Genomic DNA, 27,493 nt, shown 5'->3' with positions numbered 1-27,493 from the left:
CCCTAACAACTCTGTTACACCCCACCGCAAAATGAGGCTACTCATGATCGGCCCTCGAGCCCACACGTACGCTTGCCAGACCTCTAATTATGGTGCAACTTGCATGACTTTCCGGCCGACAATAATAGGTTCCTTTCTCTCTGTTTTTTTTTTTTTTTCGTTTTTTTTTATTTTTTTTTTTTTATTCCCCGCTAGGAATAGAGGTGGTCGCCGAGGTATCACGTGACTAACAATGATGGCGAAAGGTGATGTTTACAACAGTAGCGAGAACAAAGGAAAGGGGGGGGGGTGTTAACTTTTGTAAACTAAAGTTTCAGTTAATTTTAAACGGTAGAGTTGTCATGTGACAAAACGGTAGCGATAACAAGATAACAATTTTATAACACAGCGAACCAGGCTAACGTGGTCGCTATGCAACTGTCGAGGTTAAATGATCTCATTATGACAACAAAAAAAAAAAAAAAAAAAATCGTAAAGGCGAGTCCCTTGCACGAGAGCATTAACCGATGTATTCTACCTTATTACGAACAAGGATTGGATTAGCTAGCTTAGCTGTCATCTGATGATCAATGGCCTGGTAACTTAACTAAATAATGGATAGTTATTCCTGGATATTCCGATATAAAAAAAAAGCCGGTGTCACATTTAATAATGTCTGGCTACATCGAAGGCAGATTAGCTATAGATCTGCATGCAATCTTACATTTTGTACGTCCGCTGATGTTTGCACGCAAAAGTAGGTTTAGGTTGGAGGCCACACCTGCGGCTTTTGTCTGCATTGTATCTTGAATCAGGAGCGTAGCACTTTCTAAATTTACAGTTATAATGACAATTCAATGTGTGTGTTTCTGATGGTTGATATACTGTATATTTATGGATAAAATCCGACTTGGAACAATCCCAGATTGCTGCAGAGAGATTCCATCAAGTAGCGAGAATCCGATATGACTAACAATGAAGTCCCCCTTTTTTTTTTTTTTGAAGTTCCCCCCTTTTTTGTGTAGTAACTTTTTTTGCATGATGTAGTAGAATTCTTAATCGCACTGCGTTTCACAGTACAATAAGCGAGGGTTAACAATAATGTGATAATTAATTAGCGATAGCCTTCTGCCAATTATGAATAAATATTCGGACGGATGGAAGTAAGACGACTGCAATACTAGAATCAGGAATTTTCAACTATGATCGATAATTCCTGTCAAAGGTAGGATAGGGCCAATCTTTTCAAGACTCAAATTCGCTTGTTTCTTTCTATAATTAGCCGAAAGAAGCATCAGCTTCACTTCCCAAGCACCAGCTTCACTTCCCTTGAGACATAGTCTTTCCTCATGAGTTTACTAAGGTTATGGGGTTAGTTCCACTCTCTTGTTCAGTGCAAGAATAAGAAATTGTTTATTCATTGATTAACCATTGGCCAGTAATGACGTACGTTAGCCTTAAGAAATTGCTTAAATCATGTGCTGTCAACACCGTTTTTAAATCGAGAGCGTCAAAGCAATCGGATCAACTACGAGCAAATACACGAAAACATAAACTGATGGTTGATATGACTGAAGAAGAAACAGAGAATTGATGGGCAAAAAAGGTTCAGCATTTAAGTCATACCAGGTTGAAGAAGTAACGGGGCGAAGCTCTTTGTTCTGGTTAAAAAAGGGAATTTCTTAACATTGGTCCAACAAACGCGTATTTAATAATATATAAATTCTAAAATCATAATAAATAATTCAGAACATCTCAGTTCGAGAATGATTACATTCAAAAATTAATTTTTTGAAATTTTTTTATATTAAAAATTATATTGAATGGAAAATTTGAATATAAAAGTGGGAATATCCCGAAAAGATTTCCATGGAAACAAGATATCCATTTCAGTCTCCAGAATCGCGAGCCATAATTCTAATTTTCACATTACAAAATTAGTCGAAACCATTATTAGCAGAAATAATTTACTCATTTTTTTAAAAATAATTTGTTACTTTATAAAATCCGCAGTTCTGTTCTTTCGCCTAATTCTGTTTAGTGTTTGCTGTATCTCATACTGCTGTATTTTCCACATTCTATAAAAATTCTGATTCATATTTTTATCTTCTTCCTTTCTCCCGCAACACACACACACACACACACACACACACACACACACACACACACACACACACACACACACACACACACACACACACACACACACACGAACCATGTTGTTGTGGTGTCAGAGCCAAATCTGGCCTTTTATCACTTGGGTCAAACTATCCAATTTGCGGCCTTGAGAAAACGTAAATTTGTTACTGGCAATGGAAGGTTTCTGGAATTGATATCAATGTCTTGAATGTTCTAAGAAAGAAAGAAAAACAACACGTGACTGGGAAAATAACTCTATAAAAAATTTACAGATAAAAGTTGATGACGTCTGAATATCTTTCGTATATTCATTTGTAAAGAGGTAGACTTTGCTCCTCATGTGAACTGTTAAAGAGATGATGCTAATGGAATGCAGCTGTGATTTAAAACACACTGTTAATATATAAAAAGTAAACCGACACTCATTTCTCAATGAAACACCGCTACCATCTCATTTATTGGAGGGCAAGGGGCATAAAAACTGTTCCACATCAGGATTTCCACTGATTATTATTATATTAAAATTAAAAATAATCTTATTTACAAAGATCAACCGGCATTCTTGCTCAAAGGACAGGATCAATATAATTACCAAATTTCAAAGCACTGTTACTACTGCTACTGATGATGATGATGATGATAATAATTACATAAATCCTGTACGGGACTATTTAATATTTTTGCACTTCGGTTTGCTGAAATAATCTCGAGCGAATGGATTGTGGTTCAAACAAATCGTTCATTTCATTTATTCATTTTGAAAATTGTCACTTTTGTTCAGAATTGCTATGCAATAATATTTTTAAGACACCAATTGAAAGAGCATAATACTTCACCCAGAAAAGATTTTTCCAAACATCCATGTCTTAAGATGAATTAAAACTTGTATGCCCCATTGTTCGATTTTTACCAATTAAGCTACCGATGCAAGCAACGAATCCATGATATTAAAACGAACAAGCTTTCGTGTTTCCATATCATAAAAACGTTACAGCGAAAAAATTTTTTTTCCATTTTTCTAACTTTTGAAAAAAGAAGGTTTTTCCAACAAGCAAAAAAAAAAAAAAAAATGCAAATTCTGCGTTTACACATTGACATTAATCACTTCATAGAAATATCTGCTATTTAAATTCCTCCCTATTCTCTTCTATGCCATAAAAAATAAAATAAATAATGGAAAATAACAAATAAAATAAATAAAATGAAATTTTGTAATGTTTTATCACAGTCTGATGGATGGTACCTACAGATTGCTTTGAAATAATTTTTACCTCTGTTGAAACGAAACTTGAACTTCGTCCAAATACGTAGGCTTCTTCAGTGAATAACAAATGACAAAGATTTTCTGAACACTGAAATGTACAATATCACTTTTGATATTGAAAGACATCAAATTAGAAACCTAAACGTAACGAAGAGAGAGAAAACATTTTCACATTTTCAACAGTTTTCTGAGAACTTTTGCCCAGAGGTTCATAAGTCATTTCATAAGCTAAGGAATTGATATTTTTTTCTTTTCAAAAGTAGTGCCTTTTCTTATAAAAATCAATAACTGTCTTAGCTGACCTCTCGTATCCAGTTTTCCTAATCAACAGCAATTTTATTTAGGTCACCAATAACGTTCGTTAATTGCTGCAGGCACATTCCCTCATGCCTTGAAATATAAGATGGCTACTTGGTCCATTGACAGCTTATTGTGGATAATGAAACATTTTAGTTTTATTTATAAAGTAATTTCTTTAAAATTACTTTCTAACAAGCTTTAATCATGTTTTATTTATGAATATTCATTGCTTAAAGTAGTTATAGAAATGCCTACAAAAAAAAAAAGTCAAAAGTGAAAACCACAATTAAATCGGAAGTTGTAGAAAGGTGATATTCTATTTATATATCAGATCGTTTACTTTCTACTGTAATTCAATTCAACACTCAGATGCTTTACATTTCAATGTTTTAAATAAAATTTGCACGTCTCCAGCGGTTATTCGCGATGTCGTGATAAGTGAAGAATGTTTTGCCCACCTGAGACTTCGCTTTCAGGAAGTCACCACTTCCGGACAAAAAAAAAAAAAAAAAAAAAAAAAAAAAAAAAAACCTTATGTGGCTTCCGCCCATCCGCATGAATTCAGGGAAAAACAAAAGAATTTGAATGTGTGTATATATTTATATATATTAACATCTTTTCCATTTAATTAAGTAATCTTGTTTATAATTGCTATTATCGGTGCTTTTTCTATATCGTTTTGAGTAAATACAAATGTCAACTGAGTATAAACACGCCTGCTACTACCACTGCTGCTACTGCCGTAATTTCTTCGAATTAACGACCCCATGAAGCGTTTGGTCACCGAAGTGAGAAACGGTTTATTCGCGTTTATTGCCAAAAGTTGTACGTCTATTAGACGGATTAAAGCTTGTCATTAGGGGTCATGTCCTGCCAAAAAAGAAGAAAACATTGCCCATTGGCAACCGAAACGGCTATTCTGACCTTGTCACTGCAGGGAGGGTCAGTACTGGACATGTAGTAGGTGTGTAGCCCGCTTTATGGTGCCCTTGAAAGGGCTTTACTGGCGGCGCTAGGGTCGACGCTGCAAACAGGAGAGCAGGTTTGGTTGGCCGCAGGGCTGGAAGTCATCTATCTCCGGCTGACAGTCCCTCGCCACTCATTGTCGGGGAAACCATCCTATTGAGCGAGCCCTGGCTGTGAAAACTTAATTACACTTGTCCCGCTCGTGCAACAAACCAGGCCCCGGCCTCTCGACTAGCGGGGTGCGCGGCATTCCACAGGGGCTCGACCGTATACGGGCGGCCTAAGAGGCATGGTTCTCATGGTCTGCCGTACGCTTTCTGGCATCTGTCAAACCCATGCATTATGTGTCTATTCCAGCGAGCCTAGCCCCTGGCTCCCCGCAGCGCCCTCCTCTTCAGTTCCACTCTCTCCAGCCAACGAAACGGGAAACGGGCCGCAGAGGTAGTGGTAGTAGCAGAGTGACGTGACCTGCCGGACATAATGGTCAGTGCCGGGACACATCACACTTGTCGTCAACCACATGCCTGAAACCTTCTCGTGTGACCTTTCAGGCCTGCCCCTCCAATTCTCCAGTGCCTTCGCCGCAGTGAATGTTCCCCTGCCTGTGGACCAGAGGACACATGAGGGCCGCTATGTCTGGGATCCTCGCTTTCCCTCCTTCTCTCACCCGGCTCAAGGGTAAGTACTTAATATTCTTGCTTGTCTCTACGTATTTTCATTGTGTTATTTAACTCTTGCTTGTCATTGGTTAAAATGCTGTCAGAGTGTCGGAAGCTGATTATAGAAATAAAACGCAAAATCGGTGTGTAGGTGTGGGAATATATGAATAATAATCGCCATTTATATTTACTCTGTCTTATTTACAATAGATTATATATTTATTTGTTATGTAATTGCTTTATAGAAATGTATGAAGCTTTGTTGTATTATTTTCAAAGCTTTATTTAGTGTTAATTATTTTGTATTTCATATTTAAATAATAGGAATATTTATTTATATCGTTTAAAACAACAGGAATATCTTAGATCACTATGTTACAACAAATAGGTTTAAAAACTTGCAGTTTGCTGTTATCATACGGAAAGCATAACATGTTTCACTGTACTGATATACGTTATTATTATTTTATTTATAAGGATATTAGATATAATTGTCATTAGATAGTTAATGGGAATGTAAATATACAAATTCCATTAAGGGTGTACTTTTATCGTTAATGTCATATTATTACCATTAAAAGATCATTCTTAAACAATTACACTCCCCCTCTCCCCCCGGGACTTCGATTTCTTACTTCCGGTTACAATGTCAATGTCTTTAATATATATATATATATATATATATAATTTATTTATTTATTTATTTCCTGGAATATCTGAAATTGTTGAATTTCAGATATTTTATTTGGATTCACTTGGTAAGCAACAATTTTTTTATTTTTTTAAAAAATTATTTTTTTAATTTAAGAAAACTTGATGTTTCTTTACGAAACGCTTTGACTGTTATATCGCATAGCATCGTTATGCAGATATCCCCTGTTACCAAAAGGCACATTTACCAGATCCTTCCACTTCTGTACTGTACCTCCTTCTCACTTCTGTGATTTAATTATGAGATTCTCTAAATTGGTTGACAAAAGCAAACAATCCTTCCCCCGTCTCCCAGAGCTATTCTTCGAAGTAAAAATAAAAATTTTGAATTGACTGCTTGTATATGTTATATTAACAAATGAAATCAGTTTTTTTAATGTTTTTTTCCTTGCAGTTCTGTATAAAACGTTCAATTTTATTATCTACAAATAGCGATCTTTTTATACAGAAAACCGATTTTAATGTAGTCTTAGATATTATGGGGTTTTCAGTTGTCGTAAATCACTTCCCAAGTCAATATTTTTCTATTGGAAACCTATAATACAATGTTTGTTAAAGTGGTACGCGGATTCTTGGGGATACGCAATTTTTTTACAAATGAGAATCTTGTTTTTTTTTTTTTTTCATTTTTAATGCAAAAATTCATTTTATCATTTTTCTTGCATGTTTTGAAAACTGTGAAGTAATACAGTATAAACAATACAATCTGGTAATTCAGCGTACATCAAAGGATGCCATCCGGAATTAATATCACTTAATAATAATAATAATAATAATATCAATACAAATTAAATTGTAAATTTATTATCCTTATTAATTATTATTTTTTAAAATAAAGTACAGTAAATAACAAAAGTTATATATATATATATATATATATATATATATATAACTTGTGGATGTGGCGTTTGCCAACCACCGCGCTTGGCCGCACGAAGGAAGACTTGGTTTCGAGTCTAGTCCCGACTAGAGGAAATTTTTCTAAGCCTTTTTTCGACCGGTTCCCGAGTTAGTCGATCTCTGGCACGGGGAAAGCGGGTTTTTCGTCCTGTAAACTCAAGAAAATCGACCGTAGAACCCACATTATTTCAGACATTAAATATATTGTGTTAGGGTTAGGGACCACGAGATGGCGGCACATTTGAGCCGTCTCTCTTCACTGAGTACCGCTTAATTAGTGATAGCCTTGGGCCATCTATCTCTGATTGGTACCAGTGGAGATTGAACTGCCCACTCAGTCTCCAAAAGTTAAATAGTGCTAAATGGCCTCGCCTACTCCCCGTATACGGGGAATAAAAAGGCGTTAGCTGATTTTTTTTTTTTTTGATATATATATATAAATATATATAAGGTAAAGTTAGATAATACTGTAGCACATCAAGCCGCTTTCAGGCTTCCAAAAGCACATCAAGCAGTGAAAATCATCTGAGAACACAGATATTTGGCTATCACTTTTATAAAATTAAAAAAAAAAAAGAAAGAAAGAAAAAACAGATGTCGACGTCTTTGTGGTATTTATTTAAATAAGGAAATGTTAGTATTTTGTAGACGTAAAGCTCTCTTAGGTTGAATAAATAAAGTTCACTTTCAGTTTGATTATATGCTCGAAATCTTTTGATATCGGATTTTTATTTTATTTATTTATTTATTATTATTATTTTATTTATTTATTTTATTTTTTTGGTGGACCGGGACTAGGTTGTGCGATTTTTCTAATCACGTTCTCAACTGCATATTCCATACTTGCTGCAAATTTGATTAAATACAATAGTAATATTAAATGTCTATAAATTTTTCTTTATATACTTACTTTAAATAATAAAATCTGTACAAGAAATATCACATCCTTTAAATTAAATGAATTACTTATATGAGCCTTTCATTGCGAATACAGAACTCACACCTTAAAAGTTAAAATACAGCTCTGGTAAGAATTTACTTCCTCCAGAATTGAACAGTATCGGCTTTTTTTTCTTTTTCTTTTCTTTTTAAACACAACTTAACTGGTTGCATTTTTAAGACTAGTTACAGTATTTGTTTTTGTTAATTCGAAGTACATTGTTTTTCCAATGGCAATTGATTCTTGAGAACAAATTTTAATTAATTCAAGAAATTATTCATTAAATGAAAAACGACTAACTACTTTTATAAACATAGAAGTTTTGTCTTTAATATTACTTTTCCCATCCGTTAGCGCTTACCGGAAGTAATGCGTTGGCTAATTAGTTACACATACGATTTCGTTATCGTCTGCTAAAATATCGTCAGTATTTCAATATCTCTTGCAATCGAGAATGAACTGCTTTCGAAAAAACAGCTTAATCAGATCTTACAAAGTGAAGCCCATTTTTTATGAAAAGTTTTTTTAAAAGAAGGTGAAAACTAATTTCAAAGCACAACAGTTTAGATTCATTTTAAAATTGAAAATTTCCTAATAATCCTTTTTAAAGGTATCCTTTAATTCTGTATAATAATAATTAATTTCAATTAAACTTTACGTTTTAGGGTACTGATCCGATTAAGTGAAGAGATTGATGTCTTTGGCTGAAATAAAATATAAATATTGGTTTAAATGTTACGCTGCATTTTGGCAAAATGCATAAGCAGCCGTTAGAATTTCTCCTGGACTTAGAAATGCTTACAAAAATGTATTAAGACTATTTTGAAGGGCAAAACATTTCGAAGTTATATATAACAATAACTCCGCTCTTGATCACTGCAATTTAATAAAATATACTGTTTAGGAGGCCTTCTGTAACTTAGTCGGTATGTACAAAGCTCTATGGTTGGAAAGACCCATGTTTGAGTGTTCGGGCATCCCTCAAAGCAGGCAAACTAGTCAGAATACATGCAAATTACAGCCATAACAGACAATGCAGATAGAATTAACCGTGTATCAGGTTTCTAGAAGCCAAGTTACTTGGCCATTGACAACACGACAGGGATAGTGTTTTTAAGGTACACTATCCACGTGGTTTAATATTAATTATTTTTCCCCCTTCCTAAATAATTCGATATAATAGTTATAATTTCGCACTGCCTGGATGGAATTCGTGGAATATTGCATTTAAGATCTCTTTTAAACTTTGGTCATTTCATTTTTAGTTTCTCAGTCCATTTTAGTGGATAAATTAGGCAAAACAAAAGATGTTCACAGCATAGCTGGATGAAGTTTCATAAACCGAGATGTAACTTTTTTATGCTAGCGGCTTTGAATAAAAAGTACGGCTTTTAGAGTTTATTGAATGACGTACATTTTTCATAGACATCTTGGTTCTCGCGAAGCAACAAAAATATCAAAAATTCGTAAACAGTTTCGAAGTCCACTGTACGTAAACAATTTAAGAGGCTATTAAGGCGATGCATACTGGTCATACGCATATTTTCGACGCTCACCACCACCACCATTTACAAATATCAAAAACCCAGTCGGCTATTCATAATATTACTTCATCTGGCATTCTCTACGACTACAGCTCACTTTATCTTACCACAATACATCACGCGTGATACCGTTCGTAACACGTACTTTTTTTTGCTAGGTTGAATATCCCATCCCAAAGGTTATCAGATATGGAATCTCCTTTATACGATCTGTTTTCGCTCAATATTTCCTTGCCTAAACAGTTCCATAGTTTTCCTGGAAGATTTCAACGTCCATAATTCAATCTGGTTCCTATTCTCTAACTACACAGAACTGAACTTTTTGCTATCGGTTATCTCTAACACAAATAATTCTCCTACCACAATATCAGATAATCTTCACCATGTTCCTAATACCTTGGGCCTTTTCTTAACCAGTGCTTCTCCAAATTACACCACTGATGTTAGCTCTCATGGCAACTGAGATCTCCGGGTTTATGATCCAAGTTATGGTCTCCATTGCAATAACGTTCTCCAGCGAAGGCACAACTTTTACTCTTCCACGAGTCTGCCTGTATAATGGTAACATATCCCAAGAATAAGGCAGATACCTCTTGGCCTCATTTTTTTCTTCCAGTTATTTAGATATGAAAGCAAATCACCTACTTCCACGAAATACCCACAGTATGTCTCCTCTGATCCTTCACCAAAAGGACATCAGAAAAATACTTAATAGCCTTGCTACTAATGTCTCCTGGCCCAGATGGCATCACTCCAGGTGTACTAAAAGTTTATGTTCCAGAATTAACACCCATCCTGTACTGCTTTTACGAGCTGTCATATTCATGGGCCATCTATCCAAACAGCATGGAATAAGCTGTCTTGCTTCTAAAAAAGAGAGATGAGCCAATCTTGAGAGCAATCCCCATTGTTCTCGCGTCACTACTTTCGAAAATGATGGAAAAAGTTATTAACGATCAACTGCTTCACTATTTGAATATCGACCAGTTGATTAGTGATCATCAATATGGATTCAACCACTCTTGCTCAACAGAATCTTCTAGCCAATCTTAACCTCTTTCGGACCAAAGTCATGGAAGAGTTTGAAGAAACTCGCGTGGTCGTTCTTGATATTTCAAAGACTTGACCCAGTCTGGCAGGCATCACAGTCTTCTCACTAAACTGCCATCCTATGGTCTCCCTTCTACTCTTTACTAGTGGATTGTCAGCTTCATCTCTGTAGACTCTGTCATCAGGGAACACGCACAGCATGACAGTGTCTACAGGGAAAATAATGTGCCATGTCATCCGGTCTATGCTCTAATTAACTGATCCCAGGTTCACATCACTTGTTTATAAGACACCACTCATCCTAAATGGTCAGGGAATTCACCGAATCTCCATCCACTTTTGGGATGTTCTAGTACGTGTTGTGAGACTACTTTCTTCCGTTCAGGGACCATGAAATGCAGACGTTATGGCTGCAGAATCCACACCAACATCATCAGACTTCCAGTGAAATCAATACCTCATAAACCGAACACAGGTCTCTCAGACCTCTAAGGAAATTATTTTTTCAATGTAGAGCAGTATACTTCCATTTAATATTTCGACGTTTTGCTTATTTGTGGACTCATTTGTAGGCTATGGGTTAGATAATTCGTTTTGCTTGTTTGGATATCTTGCTTTAGAGACGAAACACGGAACTTTGTTTCAAGCTTCCGATAAGCAGGGTCTGGTTTCATCACAGAAATGAATTCATCCTACCTAACGATAATTATTGCTATATTTATATTACATTTCAATTATTCTGTTTCAAATATGTAATACTTCCATGTACATATTTCGTTTTCGAAGACATTTTTCAAATATAAAAATAGTTGTACATCTAATAATATTTGTTTGCAGTGTTGCTTTGGTTTCTTATTTTTGTCCATATAATACAATTATTTGTTTATTTGATGATTTACCAAGAGTGTCAAGATATATTTCTACTTTTCCATGGCAGCAGAATAGATTAATATTATTTTATGTTTTCATTACAATGAAACATGGAAGTATACTGTCGTCAATAAAGGATGTGAAATGCGTGATGATGATGCTCTTTGGGCAAATCTTGGTTCTAATTCTTCTTGGGACTCAAGGGACATTATCTAAAGCTTTTTAATGAAATACGAGTTAGCTGGTCTTGTATGGTATCTTATAGTGGCAGTCTCTCTCTCTCTCTCTCTCTCTCTCTGTTTTTCTTTCTTTCTTTCTTTCTTCCTGCTAAAAGGAAGAAAGGCTATAAAGAGTGTCATATTTCTTACTTGCTGTTCTTTAGAATTACAGCGGATACAACTAAGGCTATGGTAGCAGTGTATTGTCTGCCAATCGCATGTGTTATTCGCAGTTAGTTTTTTTTTTTTTTTCCTGTTTTAGATCAAAAACCCTTCCACCTCCGTATGAAACCGGCTAACTGATCTTCTGTCGAAAACCTCTTATAACGTATCAAAAACACATCTTCATTTTTTTACTTCTTAGTTATTTGCTTGAATAAAAAATATTATTATTATTTTTTTGGAAGCCCAGTATATTGCAGTATCTTTGGGATAGTACTGTTAAGACTAGTTGCTTTTTCTTATTTTCATTTTCTATACCCATCTGTTTAATTCTTATTTCTTCTTGGATCTTCCAGAAACTCCTGGGATATTTCATCATTCCTGTTTGTATTCTGATTATCGCTATCTCCCGAAGTAGTTCATTAAAATACTCCATCTATCGATTTAGTAGATTAAAGAGAAATTTATTCTTGTCCGTGATAAATTTAATTGGACATTCTTTCATTTTTTGTATTCCAGTATTTCAGCTGCGTCAAATCATTATTATAATTCTTGTGTTCATTCTGTACACTCTATCGCGCATACCCTGTTTACATAATACGTTGTTTGTTCTTTGGATATTTTGAACGTAAAGAATCTATTCTCTACATTGCGCCATCTGTTGTTTGCAGTAGAAATTGCCGAGATTGCAGGGAAGTGTTAGCTGTTATGCCAAAGTTTATGACTCTTAAGTATAGCGCCATTCCGCTGTAAAACGTTGATATACACCTTACTATTCTAAGTGACTGTGCAGATAGCAATGTAGTAGGTGTGGGAGAGAGAGAGAGGGGAAATTATCTGCAGGCCATGTCGGGTTCTGGCAGTGGTTGGGATACCAACGGCTTTTAATCTTTATTGATTGAACTTGCTGTCTCTTCACCAACCCTCTTACCGCATTAAGTGAAAAGCAGTGTCTCGTTTATCTTGCCCCTTCTTGTTGATAGGGGAGTTGAACTGCTTGCGTCCGTTCTTTTAATAGGTTACACAACTAGTTGTTTTCAGCACATGCTATGTTATATTTGAAAAACTTGTTTCAGTGTTTATTGCATCGGGGAATTTTCATTTTTTAAGAAAATATCAATACATGTCATATGCAAGTATGGAAATGAGCTGAGACAATAATAAACACGCGAGTGTCCCAATAGTATTCTTGTACATTGGCGATATAGTCCATTATCACAGTAATTGAACTTCAGAGTTGTTGAGGAATAACTAGTAGAGAAACAGCTAGTCACAATCGATTAAATCAGTGTTTCCCAACGTTTTTTGGATCATGCCCCACCTCAACGTCTCAAAGATTTTGATGCCCCCCCCCCCCCAGCATAATAGTCAACCAAGTTCTGAAAAAGTATAATATAAACAGGTACTTTAAATAAAAAAGGCAAAACTGTTTTCAATTTGACTTTCTTCAATGAATATAAATTTTATATTACACTTATGTATATTATCAAACATAAATCGAACTCAACTCGGGAAAATAAAATCCAAGTTAATGCGATCCCTGAGCTTGATGTCTGCTGCAAAGAGTTTTTATTTGAGGTACTAATTTAGTCATTTTCAATCTCAAATTCCCATGGTTTGCGATATCCAGATGATTTCTTGTTTACAGTAGCAAGTCATTTACAGCACTAAAGCCACATTCAACTAAATATGACGACGAGAAGGGCAACAGTAATTTTTTTTTTGCAAAACTAGTTGAATTTCGGTATTTCGTTTTCTGTCTCGTCAGAAAGCTATGCCATTGTTCCTTTTATGTTGAATAAAGTTCCAACAGACTCATCATTTTGCTTTTCTAAACGTTCTTCTTGATACTGTATTCATGTTGACTGCTGTACTAGTGATGTTAGCTTTTTTTCTCGGAAAGTCAGGGTTGCACCATCGCTAATTTATCGCCGATAATGGCGAGTTTTTTGAGTATATCGGTGATGAGGTGACGAATGCAACATCGTTTTCTAATTGTCCCCAAAATATTCAAATTTCCCCACGTTAGGAAACACTGGGTTGAATGATACGATTTGTAGGGGGGAGGAAACCCTGTTCTCCATTTTGATCTGACCATGCTCTCATTTTCAGAGGACCTTAAGCAACGTAAGAAATAACTAAATCGGCTGAATTAATGCGACTTGTAAATCACCTGTATGATTTGTATCAACGGAGGAGAACAATGCTTGTTGGCCGTATTATTTATTTATTTGTCTTTTCAAATTCCTCTAGTATTTTAATTCCTTTCTTCCTGATTTACGCTCATGTAGACCCACACTTTTATCAAGCAGGTGTTCGAAACCAAATTCGACAGAATAGAGTAGCTAATCCTTATTCTCGTAATGTCCTTCTGTATATCGTATGTTCTTCCGGCCGGTATGCCTGTTTTAATGGACAAAAAACGCAAGTTTCCGGGGGGGGGGAGGAACCCTCCTCTCTGTATGAGGTCGGCTTACTCACCTTTTGATACCTTAAATCAGCGTTTACCAAACTTTTCCTATACAGAACACTTCACAAATCCTGAAATTTTTGCAGAACACATTGGTTATTTCGCAGTGTACTAATTAATAATTGTTAATTTAACTCATTTTTAGTATTAATTAATAATTGATCATTAATTAAACATAAACATCATTAAATTAATCTGTGCTGATTTTCATTGGCATATCCCATTCTGATCACCAAAAATTTATAATATTATTATAAGTACCTACGAGTGAATGCAGACTTTTTCTCCTGTGTGCTGTTAGCTTTCCCCCTCCTTTTGTACATCCTGGAAATCGCTTTGTAGGCTGGTGATGGATGAATCACTATCTGTTCCGTCACAAACACCTTCAATAAGAGATTTCTTAATACCAAAATTAAACAAACTCCCTCGTCTCTTATTCATATTAAAATTTAAATCTGCAGGCCTATTACTTTTAAAAAATCACTGCACTATGGTTTCGAAACTTTCGCCCTACAATATGAACTTGTGAAGAAAATATTCAGTATTACTAGATTTGAGAACCGGATACAGACTATCTTGATCTTCAATTTTAGTGGAAACATTTTCTTTATACTTCCTTGCTGATTGGTCACTAACATTTGCAACACAGATATCTTTCAAGTTTGAGAACAGAGGATACTCCGTCCATTGTTGTAATCGGCTTGCAGGTAATTTTTGTGATCGGTCATAAACAGCGGTATTCTCTTTCCCGATAGTTGAAAGATTTCGATGTGTGAAAACTAACGATATTTCATGAATATTTCCATGTTTAAAAATATGACACTTGGTCACTGACATTTGCTACACAGATGCCATTTCCTTTAGTTTTTGAGAACAGAGGATACGCCGCCCATTGTTATAATCCGCTTGCAGGCAATTTTTATGACCGGTCAGAAACAGCAGTATTCCCTTTCCCAAATGTTGAAAGGTTTCGATGTGTGAAAATTAACGATAATTCATGAATACTTCCACGATTAAAAATACACGGCTTGGTCACTAACATTTGCTACACAGATGTTATTAGGCGTTTTGGGTCTGAGCTTTTCGACATATTCTCGAATATTATTCTCCTCAGAATATTTCCACTATAAAATATTTATTCATGAAAAATGCTTAGAAAACTAAAATAACAAATTCCAGAACTCGCGGCACAATTATTCACCTTCCACGGAAGGCAGTTTGGGAAACCCTGCCTTAAATAAAGGTTACTTACATCATAGACAGGATTCGAACCCGGGTCTTTCCATCTAAATGACTCATCTAAACCGAAATGAGCTACGGAAGCTCTCGGTTCTTCTTTCATTTCTACTTCAAATTTTATAATCGATGTCCTGATGAATACCTCCGTCGAGTCAAATAAAAATAAAAGATTACTAATGTTCTACCTTAAACGCCAAGTCAAGATGTGTCAAATCATTATAATAATGATTTGACACAGGTATAATAATATTCTACCTTGAACGAGTTACAGCAAGTTAAATTCGAGTGTTTGATTTGTATAACACAGCAGTCGGTAACTTTACAGTACTTGGCTTAAAGCAGGGATTGACTATAAAAGGCAACTACAAAGTGCTCGCGATTATTCGCATGTGAATTATTAAGTTTACGAAGTAAGAGGAGCATATTTCTTAGTCTGTGCCTAGTTAAGAGTAGTCGGTATATACTGTATTTCTTAGCTCGATAAATTAAATCGCTAAATTCAGAGTGTATAACTCGGAGAAAATGTCCGAAAAATGGAAAAAAAAAGAAAAAGCTCTAATTATAAAACGAAAATTTTAATTTAATTAAAAAAAATGAAAAGGAGAAATTGCAACAAACTTGCAAAGAAATGGGACGGGGGAGAAGTTTCAAACTGTTCGCGACATAAGCAAAAACAAAAAGGGTGTGGAAGGAACGCGTACGACTATGATAACGATGTAGTACCTTACAAACGAAAACGCAGGGGGCGCGCGCCATATGTACAATGTGTGCGATGCACACAGGCGCCAGAGGAGGAAATACTTAAAAAAAATGTTTTTTTAAAGTGAATTTTTTTTATTGGAGGGGGGGCGCCAACTAAAGTTTTGCACACAGGCGCCGGACACTACTGGCGCGCCCCTGCGAAAACGCATGGAAAAGTCATCATATGAAGGCTTGGATTTAGCCCTACTCCTTAGTCTTTGAATCAGAAACAAGCGAAAAAGAATGTAAGTCTATAGTCCAATCAGTACTCATAAGGACAAGTTATTTCGTACTGATATTAGGATTCTCGAATACAATCAAAATTACAGCTTATCCGATTATATAATACAGTAGGAGTCGCTATAGTTAAAATCGGTGTGTGATATTTGTAAAACACAATAAAATATGAAATTCAGATGATCTATGTTTTGCTATTATATGTTCCCCCTATCCTCCTATAGCCTAATAACGTAATGTGTGCATCCTGTGTACTAAATGAGTCTCAGTTGTAAGCCCCCCCCCTCCTCCTCGAACTTCCATAAAAACTTGTCACAAACTATTTAAAGACCAATGACATTTTAGCAGAACGACAATATTTGACTATCATATTGTTCTTTCCCCTATTATGATCCCAGGCTCTATTTCCGCAAAATCACGTAAATTTTTGAGGCGGTGCATGTGGTATGCCACTCAGCCATTTTTAGTCCCGCAGGTATATAACAATAATAATAAAAAAAAAACTTGTACACGGCTGGACCGAGTATATTCAAAACAGGCTTCGGGGATCTACTATATGTTGAGAAATGTTGTTCTTGGACGTTTTCTATTAATAACTTTTATGCTAATTTGAATATATTACATCGAAAATAAATGATTGAAATAAACATGTAACGTCATTAAAACTATCTCTGCTTTTTTAATGGTATCTAAAATCTGCTTGGCATCAAGGCCCAGATTTTGTATTTTCTATGTAATGCAGGGGCGCGCCGGCAATATGTGCAATTATGTGCGACGCACACAGGCGCCAAAGATATCAGTCGATGAGGAAATACTTTAAAAAATATTATTCATTAATTATATCAAAATAAATTACATTTTTGTTTAAATTTTAATTATATTTTATAGATTTGTCTTAAACAAATTATTTATAATCACTTATTTGTTATTATTCCTTAAGATTTTATTTTATTCTGATCCTACTTCTAACAAGTAATTTTGCGGAAACAAGTAAAAACTTTAACTAGCGTGAGTTTACTGTTTACAGGATGGCGCGCGTTTGAATTTGCTTAATCTTGTTCACTCTCGCATTTGCTCTAAACATATATAAGAAAATCTGCTGCAGATTTTAACTTTATTTTATATTCTGCTGTTATCAACAGAATATAGGCAACATCTTGCAATGTACCTGAATCGTCACGAGAAAAATTTAAATCATTTGAACAATTACAAAAAATGGACAGAATTAATTACATCCTTAAAAAATAAAACTTGTATTGATCATTTGCGACAAACAGTTTTAGATAATGAAAGGAAACGTTGGTATGAAGTTATAAAAAGAATAATTTTTGTAGTATAGTTTTTAGGGCAGCCAAATCTAGCTCTTCGTGGTAAAAGTAATAAACTTTACGATCGCAACAATGCCAATTTTTTTAAAATGCATTCAGATGTTAGAAAAGTTTGATCCTTTTATATCGGAACACACGCGACGTGTAGCTAATGATCCTGACTTTAAAAATATGCCCTCCTATTTAGGAGATAAAATTCAAAATGAAATACTCACTTTATTGGCATCAAATATTAAAAACAACGTTTTTATAAAGTGTTTTTTTTATTGGGGGGGGGGGGATATAGGGGCATCAACTAAAGTTTTGCACACAGGCCCGGACACTACTGGCGCGCCACTGATGTAATGCACGCATGGTATTAAACTTGGATAAATAGTAATTACACCATTCTGATATTTCATTTTCGTTTTTCTGAGCTTCACATTATTTACCTTAGCTTCATTCATATTTATATTTGTTCAAGTTCGTTCGGAACTTTTTTCATTAACATCCAGCTCTTCGCTGTTCCATTCTTCTCTTCATTTTAACGTAGTTTCCTCAACTAGGTGAGAGCAAACGCTTCTCTTCCGCTCTTACTTTAAATTATAGTTCATGCTATCATCATCATCATCTCCTTAAAAGTCCATTCTTTATTCTCTCAGCATAATGCATGCTAAAAAGTCCTTATTCATCAAAGCTCTTATACATTTGTAATACATTATGCTGGGAGAGAGAGAGAGAGAGAGATCAAATAAAAACAGATTTTGGACACTTAAATTTTTTTTTTTTTCATATTCTCTCTCTCTGCATAACTTTAAATTTGATGTTCCCCCCCCCCCCTTAAGATTCCTTATATCCTCACTTTCTTTTCTTTTTTCTTTTATTACAGTTCTCCACAGTTTATTTGCTTTCTGACTCTCTTTATTTCCTTTATTCCAAACACTTCTTCAAACCCACTATATTTGAAATTTAAAACATATCTCTTAATTTTAACCCCATTTATGATTTATATAATTGAAATTATTAATTCTCTACCGTCTCTAATATTAGAAAAGATTTTTTTCGCATCTTTATATTTTAATTTAATATACTGACTGATATTTTATTCTTTCTCTATATTTCTTCATTTTTGTTAGTATTTTTATTTTCCCTTTTAATCATATTTGTTTTCAGTTAGCTTCTCTTCCTGCTCTCCAGAAAGCTAAGTTTTGGTTACGAATACCGGTGGCACCAGTGGGGATACTGTACGCCCACAGATGCGAGGCACTTCTGCGCATGTCAGAAGAAAGAGAATCCATTCCAATATTAGGGAAATCAGTGCGTTTCGTGGGATGAGTGTTTATTATTATATGTCGGAAAATTCGCTGTTCTTTTATGAAAATTCTGGTTCTTAAAGTGGTAACTATTTTGTTTGTAAAACAGTTGGAAAATTTGCGTATAAAGCAGGAATTCCCCGTGTTGATGACCAATTCCATCCTTTATTTCTTTCTCCTCGGCCTGTGTAGCTCAGTGGAAATGGCGCTTGCGTCCTCTGCGCTTGGTCGCTCGAAGTCAGACTTAAGTTCAAGTCTAGTCGCCGACTGGAGGAACTTTTGCTAAGCCTTTCTTCGACCGGTTCCCAAGTAACTCGATCTCTGGCACGGACAAGCGGGTTTTTCCCCCCGGAAACTCGGGTTTTTCATCTCGTGAAAATCGACCATAGTACCTACATTATTTCAGACATTAATATATATTGTTAGGGTTTGGTACAAAGAGATGGCAGCACTTGTTTGCCGGCCTCTTCATCGGTGGCTGCTATAATTAGTGATAGACATGGGCCAGCTATCTCTGATTGGCTACCAGTGGAGATTGAACTGCCCACTCATTCTTCAAAATCTAGTAGGGTATGAAGGCCTCGCTACTCCTTATAAGGGAATAAAAGGCATTAGCTGATTTATTTATTTACTTCAGCATGAATTGACTATTCTTGTCACATTGCTAGCCCCCATTTCTATGAACTGTGGGCATACAATACGCCTGTGCAGGAATTTCTCAGTATCTGTTTATAAGTTCCTCCAAGGTGTCTTAAAATGAATAAGGATTACGAATTGATTGAATTTACTACTTTGATGGAGACGAATAGAGAGTGTTCGAGTTTTGAATTGAGTTTTGGGCATTTATTATGTGTCTTGAAGACATGCAATTTTGAAGCAGTGCTCTTACCAAAACAGTTCAGAGTCCTGCAGAAGTGCCAGTAAGGCTACACCTGTATGGTAAGCATTTTAGGGTTTTAGGTTACAACGTTTGAAGAACTCTCTGAAACTACTCTCTGATATCTCTCCATCAACCACCCTCCTATCCATCTCACCAACCCTATATCCATCCCCATATGCTGCAGTTTACTGACTAGAATTCTATGTGGTATCCTGTCAAAGGCCTTAGCAAAGTCCAGCAGTATCACTGTATGCCCATTACCTTTATCCAGTTCAGCCGTCACTGTGCTATAAAACGTAAGCAAGTTAGTGAGACATGATCTACCCTTCTGTTACAATATCCCATTTTCATCTATCCATTCCTGTATTTTTATCTTGGCTACTTTCTCCAAAACCTTGACAACGACTCCTGATATGCTGATCGGTAGGTAATTTGCAACCGTAGTCTTGGAACCTCCTTTATGCAGTGGAAATATTTTCCCCTCTTTCCACCCCCTCGGGACTAGCCCAGACCCGAGACTCAAATTAAACAAAATGGTCAAGGGCACTGACAATTCTTTAGTCGCTTCACGTGAGACCCGAGCTGGTATACCATCTAATCCCACAGATGTATTCACATTAAGGTTTTGTAATATACTATTCACCTCCATTTCATTCACCTCAATACCCGTATAAGCTATTGGTTCCTTCATTCCTGCAATATCACTACCTGAATGATATACACTTGCAAAGTGCTCACTCAGTAATTCCACTATCTCAACTGATTCAGTTACCTCCCTACCATCGCATTCCTTAAAATCATTTTGCCGTATACATTTTTTTCTTTTACTTGCAGCATATTGAAAAAACTGTTTGGGATTCTCTTTAGCTTGCATGGCTAATTTCCTTTCATAATCTGCTTTTGCTATTCTTACCACACTCGTTACCTTTCTGGCCTGTGCTTTATACTGTTCATGGGTCTGCAGGTCACCTTTCTCCTTATATTCCTTCACAGTTGTTTCTTTTTTTTGCAACTCAAGCTTAATGGTGTTATTCATCCATTTAACCCCTACTTGATTTACTATCCGGACTCTAGGTATATAGTCAGCCATTACCTCCGTTAAACACTCCTTCACCACTTCCCATGCACTCTCAACCTCCAGCCCTTGCAGTTGTACATGCCATGGCACTGAACCAAGCAATCACCTAAGCTTTGTCATACTTACCAGCCTGGTAATTCCTCATGCACCCTTTCTTACTTGAAAATTCCACACATTTAGCCATCTCCCAGGTCAAGACATTATGATGACTGTCACTAATTGGTGGCAACATGGTGATATTCATTACAGTCAAATTCTCAGATGCAATGACTAGGTCAAGCACTCTCGAAACCTTAGTATATTCCATTACATGCTGTCTCAGGTAGTTAACCCTTAATAACTGCATAAAATCCAGGTCCTTCCTCACATGTGTCCTCTCCTTCTTCCAATTAATGTTACCATAGTTGAAATCCCCCATAACAGTTACCCTCCTTCCATTCATTTCATCAATTTGTTTATGCATACTATCTCCACCATCTATTCTATCACCTGGTCTATAGCAGCACTCAACTGTATATTTTGTTCTGCTAGTCAAAATCTCCCACCAAATAGCCTCAAATGAGCTCTTCTATCCTGCAATACAACTTCAATTCTCCTTGGCTGCAGTTCATCAGCTATCATCAATAACACTCCCCCCCCATTTTTTTTCTCTCTATCCTTCCTAAACACACTAAACCCTTCACATTCTATCCCACTAGCTATATCATCTTCTGTCAGCCATGTCTCACTAATGCCAATAACCTGTGGTCCGGAAGAGCCAACCAGGGCCAAAAATTCTTCTTTCTTGTTCCTAATATTCCTGGCATTAGTATACATGAAGTGCAGAAGCCTGTTAGTCCCACCCCTATCTTGATACTTTATACTAACTATCCCATTCTAATTTGTTGTCCTTCGTACCAGCTCAGGCATATTATACATATTCTTACACTCAACTGCCTCCCTGATATCTGCATATCCACTTCCTCTCCCCCCCCCCCCCTTATAGCTTTAGTTTCCCTGATTCTGCACATCCACTTTCACTTCACTCAGCAACACTTTTCCCAGTCTCAACACACAAATCCATTCAGATGCAAGCCATCCATCTTATATAAGTCCTTTCGCCCATCGAACTCACTCCATACGTCCACACCACTCCTCCTGCATAACCATCACCGAGATGAGTCTTTGACTCCTTGAGGTCTTGGGGTAATAATAATAACCTGCGCATAAGATCATTTGCAATTATGGTCCTCCTTCTCAACTCTTCTCTGTCATACAACGACAACAGATTTGGGATTAAATTAATCCCAAATTCACAGCGATTAATAACCCCAGTACTATTTACAGTTGACTCTATCATCTGTCTCCCTAGCAAATCCCGTTTCCCAGTTTTTTGACCATTACTCTATCCTTTATCAATAAATGTTCTAAATGCCAAGCGCCCAATCCATTTAAGTGCAAACCATCTCTCTTAAAATACTCCTTCCTTTCATCAAACTCATCCCAGACATTCATAAAATGAATATTCAGTTTAATTCCATTACAGAAGCTTTTACACAATCTTGACATCATTCCATTTACTATAATTGCTCTTCTGTTTAATTTATCACTATGAAATCTTGGTAGCACACTCATGATCTTTCCACTCTCGCTCTTTGCATTCATTGTTATCATTAACTCCTTCAAATCCTGTCTCACAGAAAATCTTTCGCTACCTAGATCATTCTATATGAACCTTTTCCTTACCTCTGCCATTTCAAGGATATTGTTGTACACAAATGGACTGCCGTTATTATCTTCACCGTTATCATTTATTCTACATAGTTTTTTATACCATTATATTTTTCATATCTATTCTTTATTCTAACTGGAGAATCAGAAGAAGTAGATCTTTCCCATTACTTCCGTCAACAATTTGTAATAGCGGTAGTAGTAATACTAACAGAGCTTCCGTTCCCCCCCCCCCTCAACCAAAACCAGGTTTTTTAACCGGTTTTGGCTGAAAAACCTTCCTAATCCTTTGGCTGGAAAAAACAAGGTTTGAATTCTCTTTAGAAGGATTTTTCCGCCAAAGATGAGTTAGATGATCTAGTATGGAGGTGGAGGGGTTTTCCTCCAAGAACCACGAAACCACGAAAGGCAAAAACATCAAATCAGCGAAGTAAATGCACGTAATTTATACACAGGAATATATATATATATATAAGCATAATAACACTAACCACGTTATCCTAAAATTATAGTTACGAAAGCCAATCTGAAAGACGGGCTTCAGGCCTTAAAAGTCTATAAGTGCCGCAGATTATCATTATACGAGTTATTATTATTATTAGTAATAATAATAATTATCATCATAATAATAATAATGAAAACATGCAGTTTGTTTCTTGCCATTTTCATACATGTTTACTATTAAATCTTGCTTTTATTATTCGGAAATAGAAATTTACTACATTAATGCTTTAAAGCAGTGGTCGCCAAAGTGGTCGATATAACATTGTTAGGGGTCGATAGAAAAATATAAGACATCAATCTACGGGTAATATTTAATTCGGTTAACTTGGATTACCTCCATCCTGAATGACAACGCAATTAAGAGTGACTCGTGGGAACAGTGACATGAATAGGATCTGTAAGATGGAGAAAGGTCATGAAAATAGTTACGAAAGCCAATCAAGTAGGCCAAAATAACGTATTTTCCAATAAACGGATGTCGGTGGTTCCCGCCCGGCAACGAAGTACACTCTTCACATTGACAACGTTAGTAAATTGTATACTAAGTTAATAAAAGTCTTATTTTCATATATGTAAGGAAGATTGTATTATTGTTATTTTGTTATCTAAATTAAATTTTATATTTTATATATTATTTATCCCTCCTATCAAATATGCAATGTTAAGAAGGACGTCAAAAACGTATCCCTTGAACTTGAACTTAATTGGTTGATGGACTGAGTCCTCGACTCTTTATCCCTTCATCTGGATTTTAGATTGTGGGTGATGAGATTATTGTGGGTAATTTACCCGCTCATTGTGAGCATTGAGGCTGTATCAGCTTTCTCTTGCGATGGAGGATTTCGGTTTTTTATGTTTGAAACGATCTGAGGGCTTGTAGTCCGCTGCCTGTCGAACTAACTGATTTGGGTGATTATCCGTGATTGTGAAGAATTTCTCTGCAATGCTTGTCATGTAGGTCTTAATATCTGGAAGATTGGCTTCTTGGTGTAACTGGATGTTTCTGATGAACCATGGGGCATTAAATGCCATTCTTAGGCATTTATTCTGTATTATCTGAAGTCTGTTGATGTTGCTTTTAGTCGTGTGACCCCAGGTTGGAGAGGCATAAGTTAGTTGCGGTCTGATTACCGATTTGAAAAGTAAGATTTTGTTGCTTATGCTTAGGAAGCTGTTCCTGTTCAAAAGTGGATATAGCTGTGCTATAGTCTGACTTGCCTTAGTGGCAACACTATCCATATGTGACTTGAAGTTTAGACGTCTATCAAGATGAATTCCCAGATATTTGGTAGAATTGCGCCAAGGGATGATTTTACCAAACATTTGTATGCTTGTATTCGGTTCTGCTTTACGTCTGGTGAAAAGTACTGCAGAGCTTTTGTTTGGATTAATTGCGATACGCCACTTGGTGTACCAATCCTCCAATTCATTGACTGCTCTCTGCAGCTTGATTGTGGCCAGGTGTGGACGGAGGGATCTGGCTATAATGATTGTATCGTCGGCATACAGAGCGGTGATAGCTGGAGACAGTTTGGGGAGATCTGCCATGTATATGGAGAAGAGTAGGGGAGAGAGTAGAGAGCCTTGAGGTACTCCGGCCGTGATTCTCCTCTCTGTGGATCTGATACCGTTGAGTTTTATTTTAAATTTTCTGTTGTGTAGATATGATTTGATAAGTAGCACTAGTGGCAATGGAATACCAACTTCGTGTAGTTTAAAAATTAGTCCATGATGCCATACTCTATCAAATGCCTGAGTGATGTCTAGAAAAACTGCGCCAGTGTGTTGGTGCCATTCATACCCTTGGGTTATATGTTCGATAACTCTGTAAATTTGTAGCGTTGTGGAGTGATATTTCCTAAAGCCGAATTGTTCATCTTGAATTATATGGTTGATATCTGTTGCCTCTTGAAGCCGTGTGAGAATAGCACGTTCGGCTATCTTACCTATGCATGAAAGAAGGCTGATTGGTCTGTAATTTTCAGGAAACTGTGTATTTTTCCCAGGTTTGGGGATTAGGAAAACGTCGGCAATTTTCCATCGTTGTGGGAAATAATTTAGCCGGAGGATGGCATTAATGATGGCTACTAGATGCATAACCCCTTTGCGAGGAAGTAACTTGAGTACCTTATTTTTTATTCCATCTGGACCTGGAGCCTTTTTGTTATTTAGTTTTCTTAAAATCTCATATACTTCTGTTGGTGACACGGATTTGTTATTGGATTGGAATGAGGCATTTTGAGTTATTTTACGCACTTGGGTGTGAATTTTACTTATGAAATTTATATCTGTATTGATATAATTGGGGCTGCATTGTTTTTCTAAACTGTCAGCAAGTGCTTCAGCTTTTTCCTCGTCGTTGTAGACAACATTAGATTCACCTTGGATTGGAGGAAATGTAAAACGCTTTGAACGGAGTGATTTCATCATTTTCCATATTGATTGATCCTCTGTGTTTAATTGGAGAATTTTGTTATTCCAGAGTTGGTTACGGTGGTCCTTTAGGGCATATCGAACCTGGTTTGTTGCTCTATTGACTGCTTATTTATCCGCTGGGTCCATTGTTCTCTGATATTGTCTTCTTAATCTGTTTTTCTCTTGGATAAGACGTTTTATATCCTGTGGAAGTTTATTTGATGGTGTACATTTGGTTATATTTGTTACCTGCGCTATAGCTGTCAGCAGTTGTTTTTCAAGAGTCTTCACTGCTTTTTCTACATCTTCAGCAGATGTTATATGCGGTATTGGACCAAGGTTTTCCTGGAAGGCTGAGGGAAGTTGTTTCCAATTTATAAATGTGGTGGTGTTTTCTATTATATCTTGTATGGTGCCTAGTTGTAATATGATGGGGTTATGATCAGAACTTAAGTCATTGATTGCTTGTATCTGATAGCTGTGCGCTATGTTTTTTAATATAGCTATATCTAGTACATCAGGACGACCGGTAGCTCCATAATGTGTGGGTTCAGTGGGTCCTATTACTGTTATATTTCTTGAAGTGGTGTAAGAGTTGAGTATTCTTCCATTAATATTTGAGTTTCTGCTGTTCCAGACTGAGTGTTTGGCATTAAGATCTCCGGCTATAATCACTGCTCTGCCTGTATTTAGTATCACCTCTAAGTCAGATTCAAGGAGTTTTTTATTTGGGGGGTTGTAGGCTGCATATATCGTAATGCTGCTTGTGTTTTCCATATGTATTTCTATTCCTGTAGTTTCCATGTGTTCTGTTTGGGGTTCTGCTATTGAATTATGTTTTATGTTACTTTTCACAAAGATGGCAGTGCCTCCACCTCTAGCAAAGCATCTGTCTGTACGGTAAGTGCTATAACTATTGATTCTGATTTTGTCACTTGGACGAAGATGTGTTTCATTTATGAGGATGATGTCTGCTTGAGTTTCTGCTGCAAACTCCTGCAGCTCCTGTAATTTGATAGATAAACCATTTGCATTCCATGAAACAATTTGTAATGATTTCGGTTTTCTTTTAGATTTATCCATTAAGAATTTCCATAAAGAGTGATTGTGTATGCCTTAAGATGATATCTTTGGCTTCTTGAGTTGGGTTGGTTTGTTGGAGTTCAGCAAGCATTTCACCTAAGTGGCTTGTTATGTTCAGTAGGATAGGTTTGTTGGTTTGCTGTGACTGCTTTGGTTTTGGGTCCTTTTGGAAGGTTGATCTTGTAACTTCAGCATACGATCTTCCATCCGTTGTGGAGACTATGGTTTGATGGGAAGACGCTTGTTCTTGAAGAGGTTTACTGGTTTTGAGTTGTAATTTTTGGTTTTGAGGAAATGCTATACAGCCCATATAGTTTGCAGGGTGTGGTCCTCCGCAGTTTGCACACTTTGCTGGAAGTGTACGAGGTTTATGGCATTCATTTGATGTATGTTTGCCACCACATTTAACGCAACGAAATTCAGCCTTGCAGCATCGTTGGGCATGCCCAATCTTCTGGCATCTATAGCACTGGGTTGTAGTTGATTTATGTTTCAATGCCTCAACTTTTATGACTAGATCACAGATGGTTTGGAGATTGTATATATGTTTTTGATCTTTGCTTATTTCCACCAGAATTAGAGGATAGGGTGTTTTATCAGCTCTCCGCATTCGGCTGACTTTAATTGGGCTAAATCCCTTAAGTTGGAGGTCTGCAGTGAGGTCTTCTATTTGTAATGTTTCAGTTACTCCCCTTAACACTACTTTTAAATTTTTTTCACTGTTGAGTGCAAAAGTGTGGTATGGCAAATTGTTGTTGTCTAGAAGTTTGGTCATTTTTCTGTAATCTGATGATGTTTTAGGTTGTATGCGAAT

At 36.3% G+C, this 27,493-nt stretch overlaps 1 protein-coding gene across 3 annotated transcripts in view; it reads left to right on the top strand.

Annotated features, from left to right (window-relative positions):
• LOC150094140 (uncharacterized) overlaps window positions 1-27,493 on the top strand; it is a 285,741-nt gene that overhangs the window by 103,774 nt on the left and 154,474 nt on the right. For all 3 annotated transcript variants that reach the window (XM_090411829.1, XM_090411832.1, XM_090411830.1), the window contains one exon: window positions 5,200-5,326. In XM_090411829.1, the coding sequence (XP_090267955.1) occupies window positions 5,200-5,326 (127 nt within the window). The remainder of the gene's footprint in view (window positions 1-5,199; window positions 5,327-27,493) is intronic.

The sequence above is a fragment of the Typopeltis vanoorti genome, chromosome 22 (assembly GCF_054136105.1).
Source record: "Typopeltis vanoorti isolate ZY-2024b chromosome 22, IOZ_Tvanoo_1.0, whole genome shotgun sequence".
Lineage (NCBI taxonomy): Eukaryota > Metazoa > Arthropoda > Arachnida > Uropygi > Thelyphonidae > Typopeltis > Typopeltis vanoorti.
Note: the sequence above shows the minus strand (reverse complement) of the source record. Positions and strands in the feature narration are given on the sequence as shown.